The sequence below is a fragment of the Anoplopoma fimbria genome, chromosome 10 (assembly GCF_027596085.1).
Source record: "Anoplopoma fimbria isolate UVic2021 breed Golden Eagle Sablefish chromosome 10, Afim_UVic_2022, whole genome shotgun sequence".
Taxonomy (NCBI): Eukaryota; Metazoa; Chordata; class Actinopteri; order Perciformes; family Anoplopomatidae; genus Anoplopoma; species Anoplopoma fimbria.
Window position 1 is genome coordinate 22,707,118 of NC_072458.1, and position 15,562 is coordinate 22,722,679.

The 15,562-nt window shown below is 39.9% G+C and overlaps 1 protein-coding gene across 1 annotated transcript in view; it reads right to left on the bottom strand.

The window, feature by feature from the left end:
• Positions 1 to 448: 448 nt before the first annotated feature.
• LOC129096846 (ectonucleotide pyrophosphatase/phosphodiesterase family member 2) overlaps positions 449 to 15,562 on the bottom strand; it is a 39,371-nt gene continuing 24,257 nt past the window's right edge. Inside the window, 1 exon segment of the mRNA XM_054605525.1 lies at positions 449 to 2,971. Coding sequence (XP_054461500.1) covers positions 2,801 to 2,971 — 171 coding nt within the window. The 3' untranslated portion in view covers positions 449 to 2,800.

The window sequence follows — 15,562 nt, forward strand, 5'->3', positions numbered from 1 at the left end:
GTTAGAGCCAATTGTGGTAGGAAAGAAAAAGGATAACTTAATTCTGGATTTGGCATATTTTCTTGAAATAATATGACCACGTTATTGAATAGAAGGTTATTTCATTGACAGTGTGCAAAGAGAAAACTGAAAATGTTATATCAATGTGGCACCCAGAGTCATTTTCAATGGAAGACTAGACATTCAATCTAGCAGAAACCACAAAATGCAAGCATTGTAAGGAACCAAATGTGTCAGTGATGAGGTGGAGGCTTCATCACCTTACTTTTCTGGCGAGGCAAAGCTGCTCCTTCATAGTACTCTGTTGTTTTTTACAGAGTTGACATTGAGCAACCACAGAAACTCTGCAGATGTTGATGTTGAGGGGAAAAAAATCAGTTAATCAGCAGACAATCAGATCTCACTGCAGCTATAGTTTGGTTGTGGAAGCAGTAATTGCCAGTTCCAATCAAGATTTTCAAATTCTCTTTTATTTGAAAGACCACAGCAATAAACATGGCTTTTTCTACCGTTTGGCAAGCTCTCGAGTCATTTTATGATTATTTTCTCTGTTCTATTATTGATAACTTTGATAGATAGCTATGTTAACTCATCAGTTAAACATTACTAAAGTAAAGACTAAACATGAAAAAATACAGGTTCTGACTGCTTTTATCTGAGTTAAACATGGGAATGCAGGAAGTTGAAAAAGGAGATGAGGTGACAAACTGAAAATGAAACCAGTGTTGTTGGGCTTCTGATACAGCATTAAAGGAAACATATTTTCTTGTAAAGTGTCTTTGTGAAGACACTGTGCACCAACGATACTGCGGGACACAGCTGGATGGGTTGCCTAATATTAACATGAATGTCCAATATAATGTCCATTATTTTACTTCATTGCATACTTCTGCATTTGTTGGACATAACATGCCCAAAGTCGGGTATGTTACGGAGCAAAAGAGATGCTGGATGGTCATTTAAATAATGGACATGTTTCAAACCTGTCCAACGAACTGATGTTGTGAATCTCTCTATGGGGTTTGGCTGCATTTCCAAAACAAAGCTGCTGAGTAAAAAGTAAGAAAATAAGCCCCACGTTAAAAGAAAGGACATTTTTCCTTTAAGGTAGAATCAGTTTTGTCACCTCTCTTAAAAACAAGCACAACATCAATGATCTTATCACAGTAAACGGGGCCAGATCTGTTACACTGGATTAATACTGTAACACTTGGTGCTATAATTATTATGATGCTACGTAATAAATATGACAAATTGTATACAAATATACATTTAGATGATCAGCTGAGACAGAGGGAGAGAAAGAGAGATGAGAGGGAGGAGGATGTGAACACAAAGAGGAAATTGTCGTCGTTGGTGTGTTTGTTTGTGTTTTGTATGTACGGATATGTTTATTTTGCACCAGGGTTATATATTAACTGCCATTTTTCAGGGAAATTGTCATTGAACTTGTGTGTTGGCTTCCATTTGCACCATTTGTTTTAGCCACCACTGGAAAATGTTAGCAGGCCATGAAAATAGAAAGGATCTGTCCCAGCCCTCCATTCTTGAGAGTATTTTTTTTAACCATATTAATGTTTGTGTTAATGATGCAGTGATTGGTTGAGATCAGTCTGACTACATTCATTGCATTGTGAATTATCTTTCCAGGGAAACGTATTTTGGCATGGATCACGTATGGTTTGATGTATCACAAATAGGTTGCCATTGAGTCCTGAGACCGCTGTTTGTGTCCCTTGTTAACAAGTACATTTGATGCCTTAGTCGTGTAGTGTTTTAAATGTTTTCTTAATTTTGTCATTGTAAGCAAAACCATTATACTTTTGTTTTTTTACTAAACCTAAAGCAGTAGTTTTGCAGCAATTTCTTACCACGTGTTTAGAATGGTCTAAAACTGTGACCGTTTAGACAAAGGGTTGGGGCAATAGTTTATTTGTGTAATACGTTTGTATATTAACCATTTCTAATAATCAAGATATTAATAATTATAGAGGTTAAGCATATCAAAGGCTCAGGTCAGGTTTTATTTCTTATGTGTTTAATGCATCACACTTTAGTATCTTATTAAAGTCCTCTGGATACCTTCTGACCCTGGTGTACACACGTTGAGCCCTGTGTGTTTAAATGAGTTTATGCTACATGTTTATATGTATATTGCATGTTGTATGAAAGGAAACGTTTGGGTTTTTGGTTTAACATGTTTATCAATGAGCTTTAGAGGTGCTGGTAGGCAAATTTTGTTACTTTTGAATGGAACTAGCTGTTAGTTTGAGTACAGTTAGATAACATAAGAGGTCCTTACATGATAGTATAACTTTAACAAAAAAATAACTGATCAGCTGATACAAGTCATGCAAGTTTCAAGAGAATTTTATGAGTAAGAAAAGACACGTTCAAAAATGTTAAAAATTCTATAGCATGCAATGGATGGGAAGTTGGAATATAAATGGTCCTTCATGTGTGCATGATGATGTACTGTATAAACTGTATTAATGAAATGTGTAATGGCAGCTATCGAGAAAGTCCCCTACCTGCATCATTCTTGTGCTAGCTTATTCACTCTCAGATTTTTTGTGATGGTATTGAATATTCCTATTGAAATCCCTCAAACTACTACTTGCCAAACCATTCTTTTACTCTTTTAAATTTATTCAATTGTGGTCCCTTTTCCAAGCACTTCTCGGTCAGTTCCTCAGGAGTGGAACAACGAGGTGCTGGCTGTCCAGCGAGTATGCGGTGAAAATGCAGGACCTCTACAAAGGCCTACATCCTGTACGTGTGTTTCTGTCTCTCTGTGTTTCTAGTCGTCACTCTCAAAGGTCTGCAGGTAGGTTTTGAGGCTCAGCATGCTGGTTAAGGTAAGGTTGGTAGACCGGTAGAGGTCCAGGCCCGTCAGAATCTCCACGTCTCGGACTCGGGCGGTGTGGAGCTTCAGCAGGTCTTCGACCCACTGCGACTCATCTTCTCCACTCTGTAGAGACAAAGACGGAGTTTGTTATTCACTGTGGATACAGTCATCAACAATGCTCATTCAAAGCTCAGGTTTCATTTGTTGTTTGCAGCTTTAATGCAGCAATGAATGTAAACATGAGGAATGGAATGAATGGCTGAAAACAATGCATTCATGATTTCTTCTTATATCAAACTTTTAATCTATAAAATGTGGACAGATTTTTCACCCCGATCGCGTCGCAACTGTGCAAGATGCAGTCATGAAACTCTACAGGTGTGTAGTTTATATCAAAATGAAGGCTGAGTTAAAAGATAAGTGTGGTTTGAGCAAGGTCACCAGAAGTATGGGTGTCGGAAGTCACACAATAGTCTGTAGTTCAGTGTTTGTCTTTTATGTGTGATTGTATGCAGATGATAGTGTTTTATATTGCTGATTCAGTCCAATATGCAATCAACACATTATAACCCTACTTTAATGTTATTCTGAATTCCGAAAAAGTATTAATTGAAAGTTCAACAAGATAAGTTATAGATACAGAAATAGAAATCACATGAATAGCATTTCTCCACATTCTATGGGTGGAATCTTGGGAGGGTCAGAACCTTGAACACTGTTAACACTAGATATGTTGGCATCATAATTTACATAATTTACACAAGTATCATTTTGTATCTGCTGTTCTACTGCACCTACACTGTTAAACAAGACATTGCTGCAAAAGAGCATATGTGCACAGGCAACGCTTTAGTGCACAGGCAACTCTTTAGAAAATAAAGGTTAGATAAATAAATAAAAGAGAAAATCACATAAAATCCTCATATTTGAGTTTTGCATCTTTGCTTGATAAATGTCTTTGGCTTATTGATATAAGTAAAACAAAAATGAACTGATTGAGCTCTAATGAAGCAGCAGTCCTGCAGATGTATCTGTTAAACATGTTGCTGTGTTGACATGATGAGAGAAGTATGTGATCGTGATATTAACCTTTTATTGACAACAGGTTCTGTTAACTAAAAGGCAGCTGGTTTGTCTATTCGCAGAATGCAGGATTACACAACTACAGATGGTTCACACACTGTTTACATTCATTAAATGTTCAGGAATCAGCATCAGGCTGCATACTAGACTAGAGGTTTATACCTTGGGAAGCTGCTGCACACAGATATACTACGTAGGTAATGTAATCAACACTTTTGTTGATTAAATGTAGAAGATGTATTTACTTTTCTCAATCTCAAATCATTATAAACTGAATCTTTTTTTAACAGTTGTTTTATAATCAAAGCCATAGTTAATATTCTATGTCAATTGGAGCGTAAAAAGGAGAGGTAAAAGCACCGACCATGACACATTCAAAAGATTAAAACTATGAAGAGTATGAAACATGTGGTTACAGTCCAAGCGTGCACTGTTTACAGCCTGTCATTGATTTACAGAAACCCATTACACCCTGTAATGACAGTAAATCCTCTTGTGTAATTCTGTTTACTACCTTGGGACTTGTTTTACAAGGGAATGTAATTCAAGACTGGACAGAAAATATATTTCATTGTTGGTTCAGTTGTCTTGCCAAGATAATTTGAGTCCAAACTACAGAGCAATGGTCCCTTTCTATACATCTAAAAAATGTCCAACTTGTTCCCAGTATTTTGCTTGTCTTTTTTATCAGCAGAGTGCAGCTAAATCTGGACTTAAAGTTCTTAAAAGTGTATTCAATGCTGAAGTGCCTAAAGCCTGTATTCTCTCTAATGGCCAAATTGTATAGAAGTCTATGAGAAAATGACTCTACTTCTCTCTTGATTTATTCCCTCAGTAAACATTGTAAACATGAGTTTATGGTCTCAATCTCTAGTTTCAAGTCTTCTTCAATACAGCATGATGTTCATTTAGTAAATGATGCTCCATTTAGAGTCAAACAGACCATAAAGCAGGGGATGCTTTAGGGGCGGGGCTATGTTGTGATTGACTGGTTGCATTTTTCCCTAAAATCCCAACATGGGAAATATGATTTGTTTTATTTCTTCTTGATATTTGTTGGAAATTGAACACATCTTCACAAGCCTCTAATCTTCGGTAACCAAATCCAAGTCAAATGACGCAATATTCTGCATGATGCATATCTTTGACAACTTATAAATTACAGCTTCAAACGAGACAAATCCCATTACAACAAAGGCACGATCATGATCGGTCGATAAATCACCAGAACCTGGGCTTCTTGCTCTGATGACAGCGAGTACTTACTCATATAAATGATATGACAAATGCACTAACAATTGTAACTGTTCTGCACTGATGCTTCTCAAACCTCAAATATTGAATCATTTGATGATTTATCGAGTCAAATAACAAGGAGAGGATTTACGACAGGATGTTCAGTTCCAACGGTATTTAAAATAAAAGGCCTTTGACTTCAGTGAGCAATAACCAGCCACAAGTTCCATAATATGGAGTGGCCGCAGCTCAGGCCAAAAGGTCAGCTAGTTATGCTGCTTATATCAGAACAGTTCTCAGGGAAATATCACTTGTTTTCAGCCTCTTTTCGATCGTGATAATCAGAATGCACACATTGCCTCCATATTTCTGAAGAAACCTTTATCAAGGTGCACTGTTATTTTAATTCTTACCATCTGCAGTAGCAGTGCTGACGGTCTTACATGGTAAATATTGATTTAGTGAGTAATGAAAAGAGCATTTTCCACAGTTCCAGGAACTGTGTTGTAAATGTATTTGTGTGTCAGCTCTTACAGTAAAACTGCTCAAATCAGGAGCCTCAAACAAAGTCTCCCATTCCGGCAAATACTAAGGAAATGCATTATGTTGTAGGATTTTCAATAAACTACCCTGGCAGGGAGTATGTGTCATGATTAAACTCCTTTGCACTTGCAGGAAGACAAGTTGTGTGCTGCACAATCTCCCCCGTGGATCTCTCCCTGGGGCTGCAGAACTAATTGGAGCGTAATCAGCGATGTACAGGACACACCTGGGTCAGGTGTGCACAGCAGCCTGAGCGGCAGCAGCACTTTGTTGTCAGATCACCTCACCACTCTGTCTCTGTGTTTTGTGTCCTTTCCTTCTTTTCTCTTCATTTTACAGCACATTTTTACTCATCCACTCCCTACACTACTGACTTTAAAGTTTCCACCCAACTGTTTGTTTGACTCGTTTTGATTATTTTAAGGCTAATGAATCCCTTTATTTGTTTTTGCTTTATTTTTACCATGAAATATGAGATACCACCATGAAAGTTACCCAGTTAATAACTGACATTAAGACAATTCTTTTTTTGTATTACAAGTTGTCTGAAATGCTATGTTTTAAATATGCAAATGAAGCATTATCCAATGTTTCAAAAGAAATAGAGGGCAATATGAATCAACTAATAGAATGCACTGCGGTCAAAATGTTTTTGCACTAAAAAAGGTTTCCAGAGACCAGACATCTGAGGCTTTCGTTCGAGAGCACCAGTAGAGGAATGAAAGGAAAGTATGCGTTTAATCTCTCCTCTTCATCCCACATTCTGCAGCTGAATGAGCTCAGCGAGGGAAAACAACCGAAGTGATGCTGCTGAAAGCACTCATCCACCCACTGACAACTTTAATCAGTTTTTTCCCCCAGGATAACAAATAGGATCGTGAGACGATGAGGTGGCTTACTGTGACGAAAAAAACTCCAGACATTCTATTGACAAAAGTTGGACCTCATCAGGGCCTTTCACGGAGGGAAAATTGAAAGGTGCTCTATTCATGCTCTCTGTGCGTCAGACCTCGTCAGATGTGCTTCTCCTGGCTACACATCTGTACAGTTTGTGCTGTTTGGAGTGAACGAACAAAGTGTGGTATTAGTACTTTTACTACAATATTTGTCGCTTGACCGAAGTGATTGGCCGACTAACTGACTGTCAGATGTCTTTTCTGTAGACTCAAATTGAAAGTTGTGATATTTCGTGCTAGAAAATTGCAGGATTAACAGATTAATGATTACTACGGGCCAACATTTCCACAGTATTAGTGTCTGTCTGTCATCAGACAGACACTAATCTTTCTGCTGAGTCTTTTCAGCAGAAAGCCGTAACGGTCATCTCATTAAACGGTTATGACGTTAGTTCTAGAGAGAAATGTTCTTGGAGAAAACAAAACAGGAAAGGTACAAACAAAGACAGACAGCTTTTTCCTGTCAAAAGGGAAATCTGCAGCCTGGTACGTAACTCCACTAAAACAGTTTATCAGAAAAATTATAACGAATGGGACCGGTCGTCATGACAACACGAGCAACACAGTGACTCATTTTCTGGACATTTTCAGTCTGGGATTCAAATGCCAAACAAAACCTAATAAGGGTCTAGGGTTCTACTTTTAAGGGTCAAAAGACAAACCAGGAAAAAAAGGTTTTAGGGGTTTTGATATTTCATGTTTTTGATATTCATATTTTCATTCATTATTATAATAACTTGTTGCACTTGTTGTTTATTTATTTACTTATGAGGACTTTCTACATATTTCATGATTTTATGTGGCAAAAAGGCTTTTAAAAGTATTTGTTTTATGGTCAAATAAATAATTAATAAATAAAAATGTTTTACACACATAACAATGTTACTGTCATGTTAGTTTAAGATGCCCTCTAGAAATCTCTATAAATATGCATATTTGTGTGTCTTATATGAATGATTTCTTTTTTTTTGTTTAAACTACATTTGATTCATCCAGTTGTAAACTGTTACAAATATTTTGTTGTTGGTTTGATTATTTCAATTACTCTCCTTTGTGACAGAAATCTTCCATGACACATCTGTTTTGTTTTTGTTTGTTGTTTAAGATTCGGTGGTTCCCTTTTTACTTGATGACATCACTGTGGCCAACGTGATGTTTTTCCAGTCTGCACGTGACCATGGGTGGAAAAAAACAAGCAGATGGCAAATGATGCCCTTATCTTCACAAGCACGGTATTTACTCTGGATGAGACAGAAGTAGTGCAGCTCCGCTTTGATCTGTCTCGAGTAATCGAGCTGCAGAGTTCGTGTTTGTCAAGTCCAGCTGTTCTGCAGGTACAAGAAACAAAGGTTCTAATATTCACCTTTTAAATCTAAGAGCAGTGTTTGTGTCGATCATCGAAACCAGCTGTTGGTTGATTTTGCAGGCATCCAGGAATATAAATAAAAATCTCACTGTTCAACAAAAATTCCTTAAGAAATAATTAGAAAAAATATTTTCAATATTGCTTTACATCACAAAAAATTTTTGAAGCCTAAAAGCGGATGAATCAAATCTAGAAAAGAAAGACTATTTTCAATGTTGATCAGAACACATGTATGGTCTGTTTGACTCTAAATGGAGCATCATTTACTAAATGAACATCATGCTGTATTGAAGACTCATGTTTACAATGTAACGGAACTTGCCCCATTCTAGCCTCGCTCTTCCTCAGCTCCGCCCCAAAGTCACTTCTGGTTCCAAAAAAACAAGATGGCGACCTGCTTCAAGCCTAACTTTGGCTCTTCAGGAACCTATGGGTGACGTCACGGAGAGGACGTCCATATTTTTTACGGCCTTTGGTTCCTATTTATTTTCAGTGCTTGGGTTCAAATCAATGCTTCTCTAAAAATCCTCTCCTCGGATTTAACTTCCTACATTTTGAGCTTAATCTAATCGTTTCTAGCTAAACCTCAACAAAACATCTGGACTGCTGCCAGTGTTTCATGAACTTCCATCTTTCTTACCAATTATAAACTATTACACAAAACTGCTTAAAGATTATGAACACCCCCACACACACTCTGACATTTTGATGACATTTTGATGACATTTTGATGACATTTTGATGACATTTTGTTGAGTTGTATTTTATGACACATCTTAGAGGGATGGAGGAAAAATTATTTATTTTAGGGTGTGACTTACAAGACCATTAATGTTTAATTACATGTTTCTATAACTTTAGTTATTTTTAAATTGAGACATTTAGTCATGCATTTGTGTTTTGTTGCACAGCAGTCTTTTATAGTTAAATTGCAAATAAAACTTTAACTATAAATCAGACTGTTTGTAACTTCCCCTCCATTATGTCTCTTTTAAAGAGGTTGTTCCTGCCTTCAGGGGAATCCTTGCCTGCTGGAAACAACACATCACCTCCTTCCATCAGTGTTCTTTGACTTCTTGGAAAATAAGACCAGTCTGTAAACAGAAAATTCTCTGGAGAGCCCTTTACACTAAAACATGCTTATCCAGCAACCTGGCAGGAAGTCAGCCTTTAGATCATCATGACCCTCAAATGGATTTTGATAGCTTCCCTGGAGCCTCCATCAGACCCTGCAGACTTCCTGGCAACACATTCACTTCCCAACGAAAGCAGCTTCCAGTTCAGAGGAACACTGCTGGAAAACACTTGTTTGATACTCCTCATTGTCATCAGGAGGATTGTTATTGTCCAGATTGTTGAGGGACATTTCTGCTCTGTAGTGACTTCTCTCTCTCACTTCCTTAAGATGCATCCTTTTAACTTCCTTATATGAGAGATTATAAAGGAACCAGTGTGTTTTTTTGTCCGATGGTCAGTTTTGTCATCCTAAAGTCTCTTGACACAAACCTTCCTCTCATCTTTAATGTTTCAGTTTTCAGATTCCTTTCAGATTTCAGCAAACCGTTGAAGTACTTCAATTCAGAAGTATCACTGCAACAATATGCATTGTGTGTTTTTAATATTTATAGTCTAGTTTATCTTTCATTATCCCAAAAAGCAATCATCGGTCTTGATTTGTCGTACAAAGGGACAGTACTTTGAGGTGCTTGTTCTATACTTCACTCTATCCTATCGCCCCAGTTCTCGCAACATCAAGCCCGATGCCCTCTCCCGCCAGTTCCAGGAGGTGGAGGAACCAACCCCGGGTCCTCTCCCCATTCTTCCGGACTCCTGCCAAGTCGCGGTCCTCACCTGGGAGATCGAGGAATCAGTGAGGGCCGCGACTGAGGGTCAACCCGGTCCCAGCGCCTGTCCCCCGAACCGCCAGTTCCCCATCGTCCATGGTCACACATATCCCTGGACTTTGTCACCGGGTTGCCCACATCCGAAGGCAACACCACCATCCTGACGGTGGTTGACCGGTTCAGCGAGATTGCTCACTTCATCCCTCTGCCTAAACTCCCTCGGCCAAAGAGACAGCTGGACTCATCACCGTCCCATTCCCAGTTCACCTCCATATTTTGGAGGGAGTTCTGCACATTGTTGGGAGCCACCGTAAGCCTGTCTTCTGGTTTCCACCCACAATCCAACGGCCAGACTGAAAGGAAGAATCAGGAAATGGAGACCGCACTCCGATGTCTGGTTTCTCGGAACCCTACTTCCTGGTCCCGACAGCTGATGTGGGTGGAATACGCGCACAACACCCTGACCAGTTCCGCCACTGGCCTGTCTCCCTTCCAGTGCGCTTACGGCTTCCAACCTCCTTTGTTCCCCGCACTGGAGAAGGAGGTCTCCTGCCCTTCGGTCCAGACCTTCATCCGCCGCTGCCGCCAGACCTGGACGAAGGCCCGAGCAGCCCTGCTCTGGTCGGCCGACAGATACTCAACTGCCGCCAACCAACACCGCGCTCCAGCCCCCGTCTACCAAGTGGGGGATAAGGTGTGGTTGTCGACCAGAGATCTACCCCTGCGGGTAGAATCCAAGAAGTTGGGACCCAAGTTCATCGGTCCCTTTGAGGTCGAGAGGGTCATCAACCCGGTGGCAGTGAGGCTCAAGCTCCCCAGACCCATGCGCATCCATCCCACATTCCACGTCTCCAGGGTGAAACCAGTCCGGGAGAGCCCCTTGATGCCGGCTGCTCCTCCTCCACCGCCTCATCGAAGGAGGACCCGTCTACACCATCCATCGCCTGCTTCGTTCTCGCCGCTGGGGCCGGGGCATTCAATACCTGGTGGACTGGGAAGGATACGGTCCTGAGGAGAGGTCATGGGTTCCTGCTCGTCACATTTATGACCCCCGACTCATCGCTACCTTTCATCAACAGCACCCGGACCAGCCCTCCAGGAGAAAGACCCCTGCCAGAAACACTCAAGAGGCTCCCGAGTCAGACAGTGAGGCCTCGTCGTCCAGGCCCGAGGAACCCTTCCTCCAGACCCCCTCCACCCACCCGACTGAAGTTCCGGACTCTGCGGCCTCGGAGGAGTACTGAAGAATTTCACTTAAGTTAGTTCCACCCTGGCTATATGCCAATGTATGCCAATTCCATTTGCATGGCCTACAGGTGTAACGCCAACACACCGTCCTTGTCTAAAAATCTACAACTCTCTCTCTCTTGTTTTTGTTGTTGCTAACCGAGTACCCTGAGGAGGGTTTTCCAGCTCCTCCGTTTTATTCGTGCTCACTATAGCGTGACTGATTCGCATGCAGAATCAGATTGTTGTGCTAGCATCAGGGCGTCCGCTTGGAATCACGTGCCCCAATCACATTCCCCCATCACAAAATACCTGCACAAATCACGTAGGTGACCTATTCATGAATACAAAATGGCAAATTTTGCGGAAAAGGTGCCAAGTTTACATTCATTGCCTGAGGACTGGGAGTTCTTGTTATCCACATAGAAAATAGTATCCCAGTGAGTCATGTTTGAGTGTGTTTACACGGGACGTGCGGCAACATGCAGACGTTTGGCAGGTGTGAGGAGATTCCCTTCAGAACTGGTCACCATGACAACAGGAGAAGGGGGAAACTCCTGTAAAAAATGCGAGCAGTCGGTTGGATGCAATGTTTTGGAAAACTGATGGTTGTCCCAGATACAAAAATGTATAGATAAAGCATTGCGATAAGGCTGGAAGCAGTGTAAAACAGCTAGCATGTTTTAGGTAAACATTTAATAGCATGTAATTTCCCATAAAACCACGTTTGTACAGCAAACAAGATAATTTAATTAATAATAATAAGTTAGTAAGTGAGCTTAAGATGTACTGGTAGCCATATTTTATTTTACTTTTCCAACTGTCCCCCCCTGCTCCCAGTCTTGATGCTAAGCTAGGCTAATCTTATAAACAAGTTGCATCTTGTTTATTGAATCTGTACAAAAACTTTGTGTGGTTTAAAGAAAAGTCCAATGCTGTCAACCATTTAATTTTGACTTCCCCAGCTTCCAGTCTTTATGCTAAACTAGGCTAATCGCTTTCGGCTCCAGACATGAGACCAGTATTGACCTTTTTGTCTTGTTCTCAGGAAGAAAGCGAGTGAGCAGATTTACCAAAATGTCAAGCAAAAACTTCTCAACAAGAGTTAGAATGTCCGAGAGTAGAACAAAATTAGAAAGTTCTTTCAACAGCATTAAAATAGCTTAATTTCAATGTGAAGCAAGTCAGAACCATGCAGGGAAACATAGTTATTTCAATGCTGTAATGAAGGATTTCCCTTTTCAACCTTTCAACTTTTTCTTCCTGCAAATTACCAAACCATGCTCGCCGTGACATCAACCACCAGCCAGCCAGATGACATTCTACCCACAAATTGCAGTTCATTAGCCTGCCATGATGTAATTCATTTTACAGGATGCCATCTGCCATTTTCTACCTTTGATGTCTGTCTCTTCACCGTATAATCTGAGAACACGCCCGTAACTTTACCTCCCATAGTGAGACAAGTAATTGATTCAGGATTTTTCTTTTGCTAGCAAAGGAAATGATCAGTCTTCTGGTTAAATGTGTGGACAGGGCTGAGATTATAACTTCAGGAAATGGAAACCATGGCATCATACATTACATGCACCTACCAGCTGTTGGGTTTGGATTGGTTGTTCATGTTTTTGCAAACTGTCTGGCTTTTAATAATAATACAGTAAGTATCACTGCTAGATATGTTCTGCCCTGCCAGCTGAACTAAGGTGACCCTTCTTAACAGTTATTTTAATGCCTGCTTTTTTAGGCTTTACTGAATCTAAATGATAAATATAAATATTAACATAACTGATGTCACTACAAGCTTCCCATTTATTTATCCTCGTCCGTCCATCTTTAGGCGTACAAAGCATCGACTCCGAACGTGTTCCGGTGAATACAACAACTTTGTCTCCTTCCAGCCATGGCGACGTTCCTTTCCCTAACAGTATCTCAGCCGTGACCAATGTTTTTAGTTGCCTCAAACCAAACTTAACTATAACTGAACCACTTCTAGACAATCCTGCAAATAAAGTTGCCATCAGAAAGCACTAATATGTGTTGATTGAGAAGGAAGGGACATAAATATATTGTTTAATTTCTTCATCATTAACACAATAATTATGGATTTCTGATTATAGATCTGTAAAGTAAAAGAAATCAGCCATATTTGACAGAAAAGATTTGACATTTTTAGCTTTTCAGAGAGTTTATTCTCTGCTGGGATTTTGTTTGAGAAAAAAATGCATTGACCTCCATTATTTTCAGGTCACAGAAGCATTGACATCTGCAAGATGGAGAGAAGAGTTCTGACTCATTTGGTCTCTTAGTTTTCTATAAACACTCGGTTTTTAGCAGGACAAACTCTGAAATCCTTCAGAGCTGTCTCCAACAGTACTGCATAGTTTATAGTAAAAAGGGAGTTTATTAGGCTTTTTAAGGGCCTGTACGGAGCAGGGAGGACATTATTAAGATTAAATGCATCCTTACTGTCCATTCTGACAAATAAACCAAAAAGACTGTCTATACGTATGACTCACAGGGTGTTTCATGGAGAACATGTGTTAAAAATACGACATGGGAAGCATGCTGTTTGTTTTTGAGCGTTTTGTTACTAGGCGTTCAGAGAAGAGATATTCACATCTGTACAGAAATAGAGCTGGGAAAGATGTAAGGGAATTCCCTCTTAGTTTTAACATTTTTACTCGCCTACAGGAGGGCTGAAACCTCATGACTCTGACACCAAGGAGTTGAACCCACGTCTCACACACCTATGGGCAAGTTTGTTTCCAGTATGGAGTGAAATAAGCCTTTTGTATAGAGAGGAGAGCTCAAACATGGCCGATACTGAACAATAGCATGTTTATATTCTGCAGGAAGACTTGTAATGTCTGATTTGACTTAAAGTTGAAGATATTTATTATTAAATAGGTATCGAGGCAAATAAAATGAATCGAATAGATAATGAATAATAATTCTGCATTAGATGATCTTTGGGGTTCTTATCTCCTCGTACAGTAAATATAGCAAACATGTTAGCAAACAACCAAAACCAACAGTGAACGCATCAACTAACAAATATTGAATCAGGCTGGTCTCATCCAGTTTACGAGCTATACCTACTTCACTTTGTGTATATCACGGCCTGATATTTCTGCCATAGATCTCCATTAAAAACGAACCACGTTTAAGGAAGTGACCAAGTCTTTTTCAATGGGCCTGGAGCAGAAAGACACTAACAATACATCAGAGAGTATTGAGAGAAAAACCAACACACTGCAGGTTTTGGTCTTTTCATGGGATTTGTTGACAATAAGAAGAATATTGAGACACAGACGCTTTATACTTTGAATAAATCCTGTATAAATAGACTGACAGATAATATAAAAAAAACACTAAGATCACATTAAAGCTGTTGACGGTTTCCTGCATATATATTTATATAAACGGGTTTCCATTTGAAAAACTTAGATAGTGAACATTTCAGTCCATATCATGTCTGGATCTAAATACAAAAGCAGAAAATTGCTTGCTGGAATAAGTCAGTCCTTTGTTAAAGTTGTAAAACTCCATTAAAAAAAAATCTGTAATTCAAAGTAAAAAGAGCTGTCAGGATGTTCAAGATGCTGAAACCTCTTAGCTGATCTGTTCTCGAGAAAGTAAAGAACAATGAAGTGAGGGCTTGTTTTTTACACTGTAAAACAAAGAAAGATAAATGACACAAGTATGGTGGCTGTTTAGGTTCAAATAATTAATCCATTCTGACATTTACACTGTGGTGGCTTTTCTGTTTGCTGTCTGTAATGGATCTCAGCATGGAGCTACACTGTGTACATATTTGCGGTGTATGTATAAACATGCAGAGTATATTTATCACTGAGTTGCAGCAGCAGAGCTTCACAGAGGATTCTGCCAAAAGAAACAACACTTCAGTTTTTACGTTCTGCAGAAAGCAGAGAGGAACAATGAACATTATCATCAGACTGTGAAGCGGTCACAGTGTTGACGTTGTGTCAAAGACCACTATGACTTGTGTGTGCAGAGATGTCAGCTGAATTAGCATGCTAACCCGCTAGCCCCGGCCGTCCTGTCTTGTAATACCACTTGTGACCTGGAGAGGCGATAGTGAGTCACTGTCCGTGTGCGGTTTGATCATTTGTTTTCTGGCTTAAAGTGGCAAAAACGAGAAAAGGACTTGGAACAAATGCCTCGTCCTCCCGGTCGCCTCGAGGCTACTTCGCCAGGAGGAGAGCAAGAGGCAGCTACAGTTAGCAGTTAAATTCAGCTTCAGCTTGAATTCAGCTCTCCTCCCGGGCGGAGTGGCCTCCTGGCCTCCTGGCCTCCTGGCCACAGATTTTCTGCCACTTTGGATTCAGTCGAATAAACAAACAAACCACAAATGAAAGCGTATAACGAACCGTACAGCCCCCGTTCAGTGTCACAGTTCACACAAAGATGCCGAGCGTAAACTACAATCCGA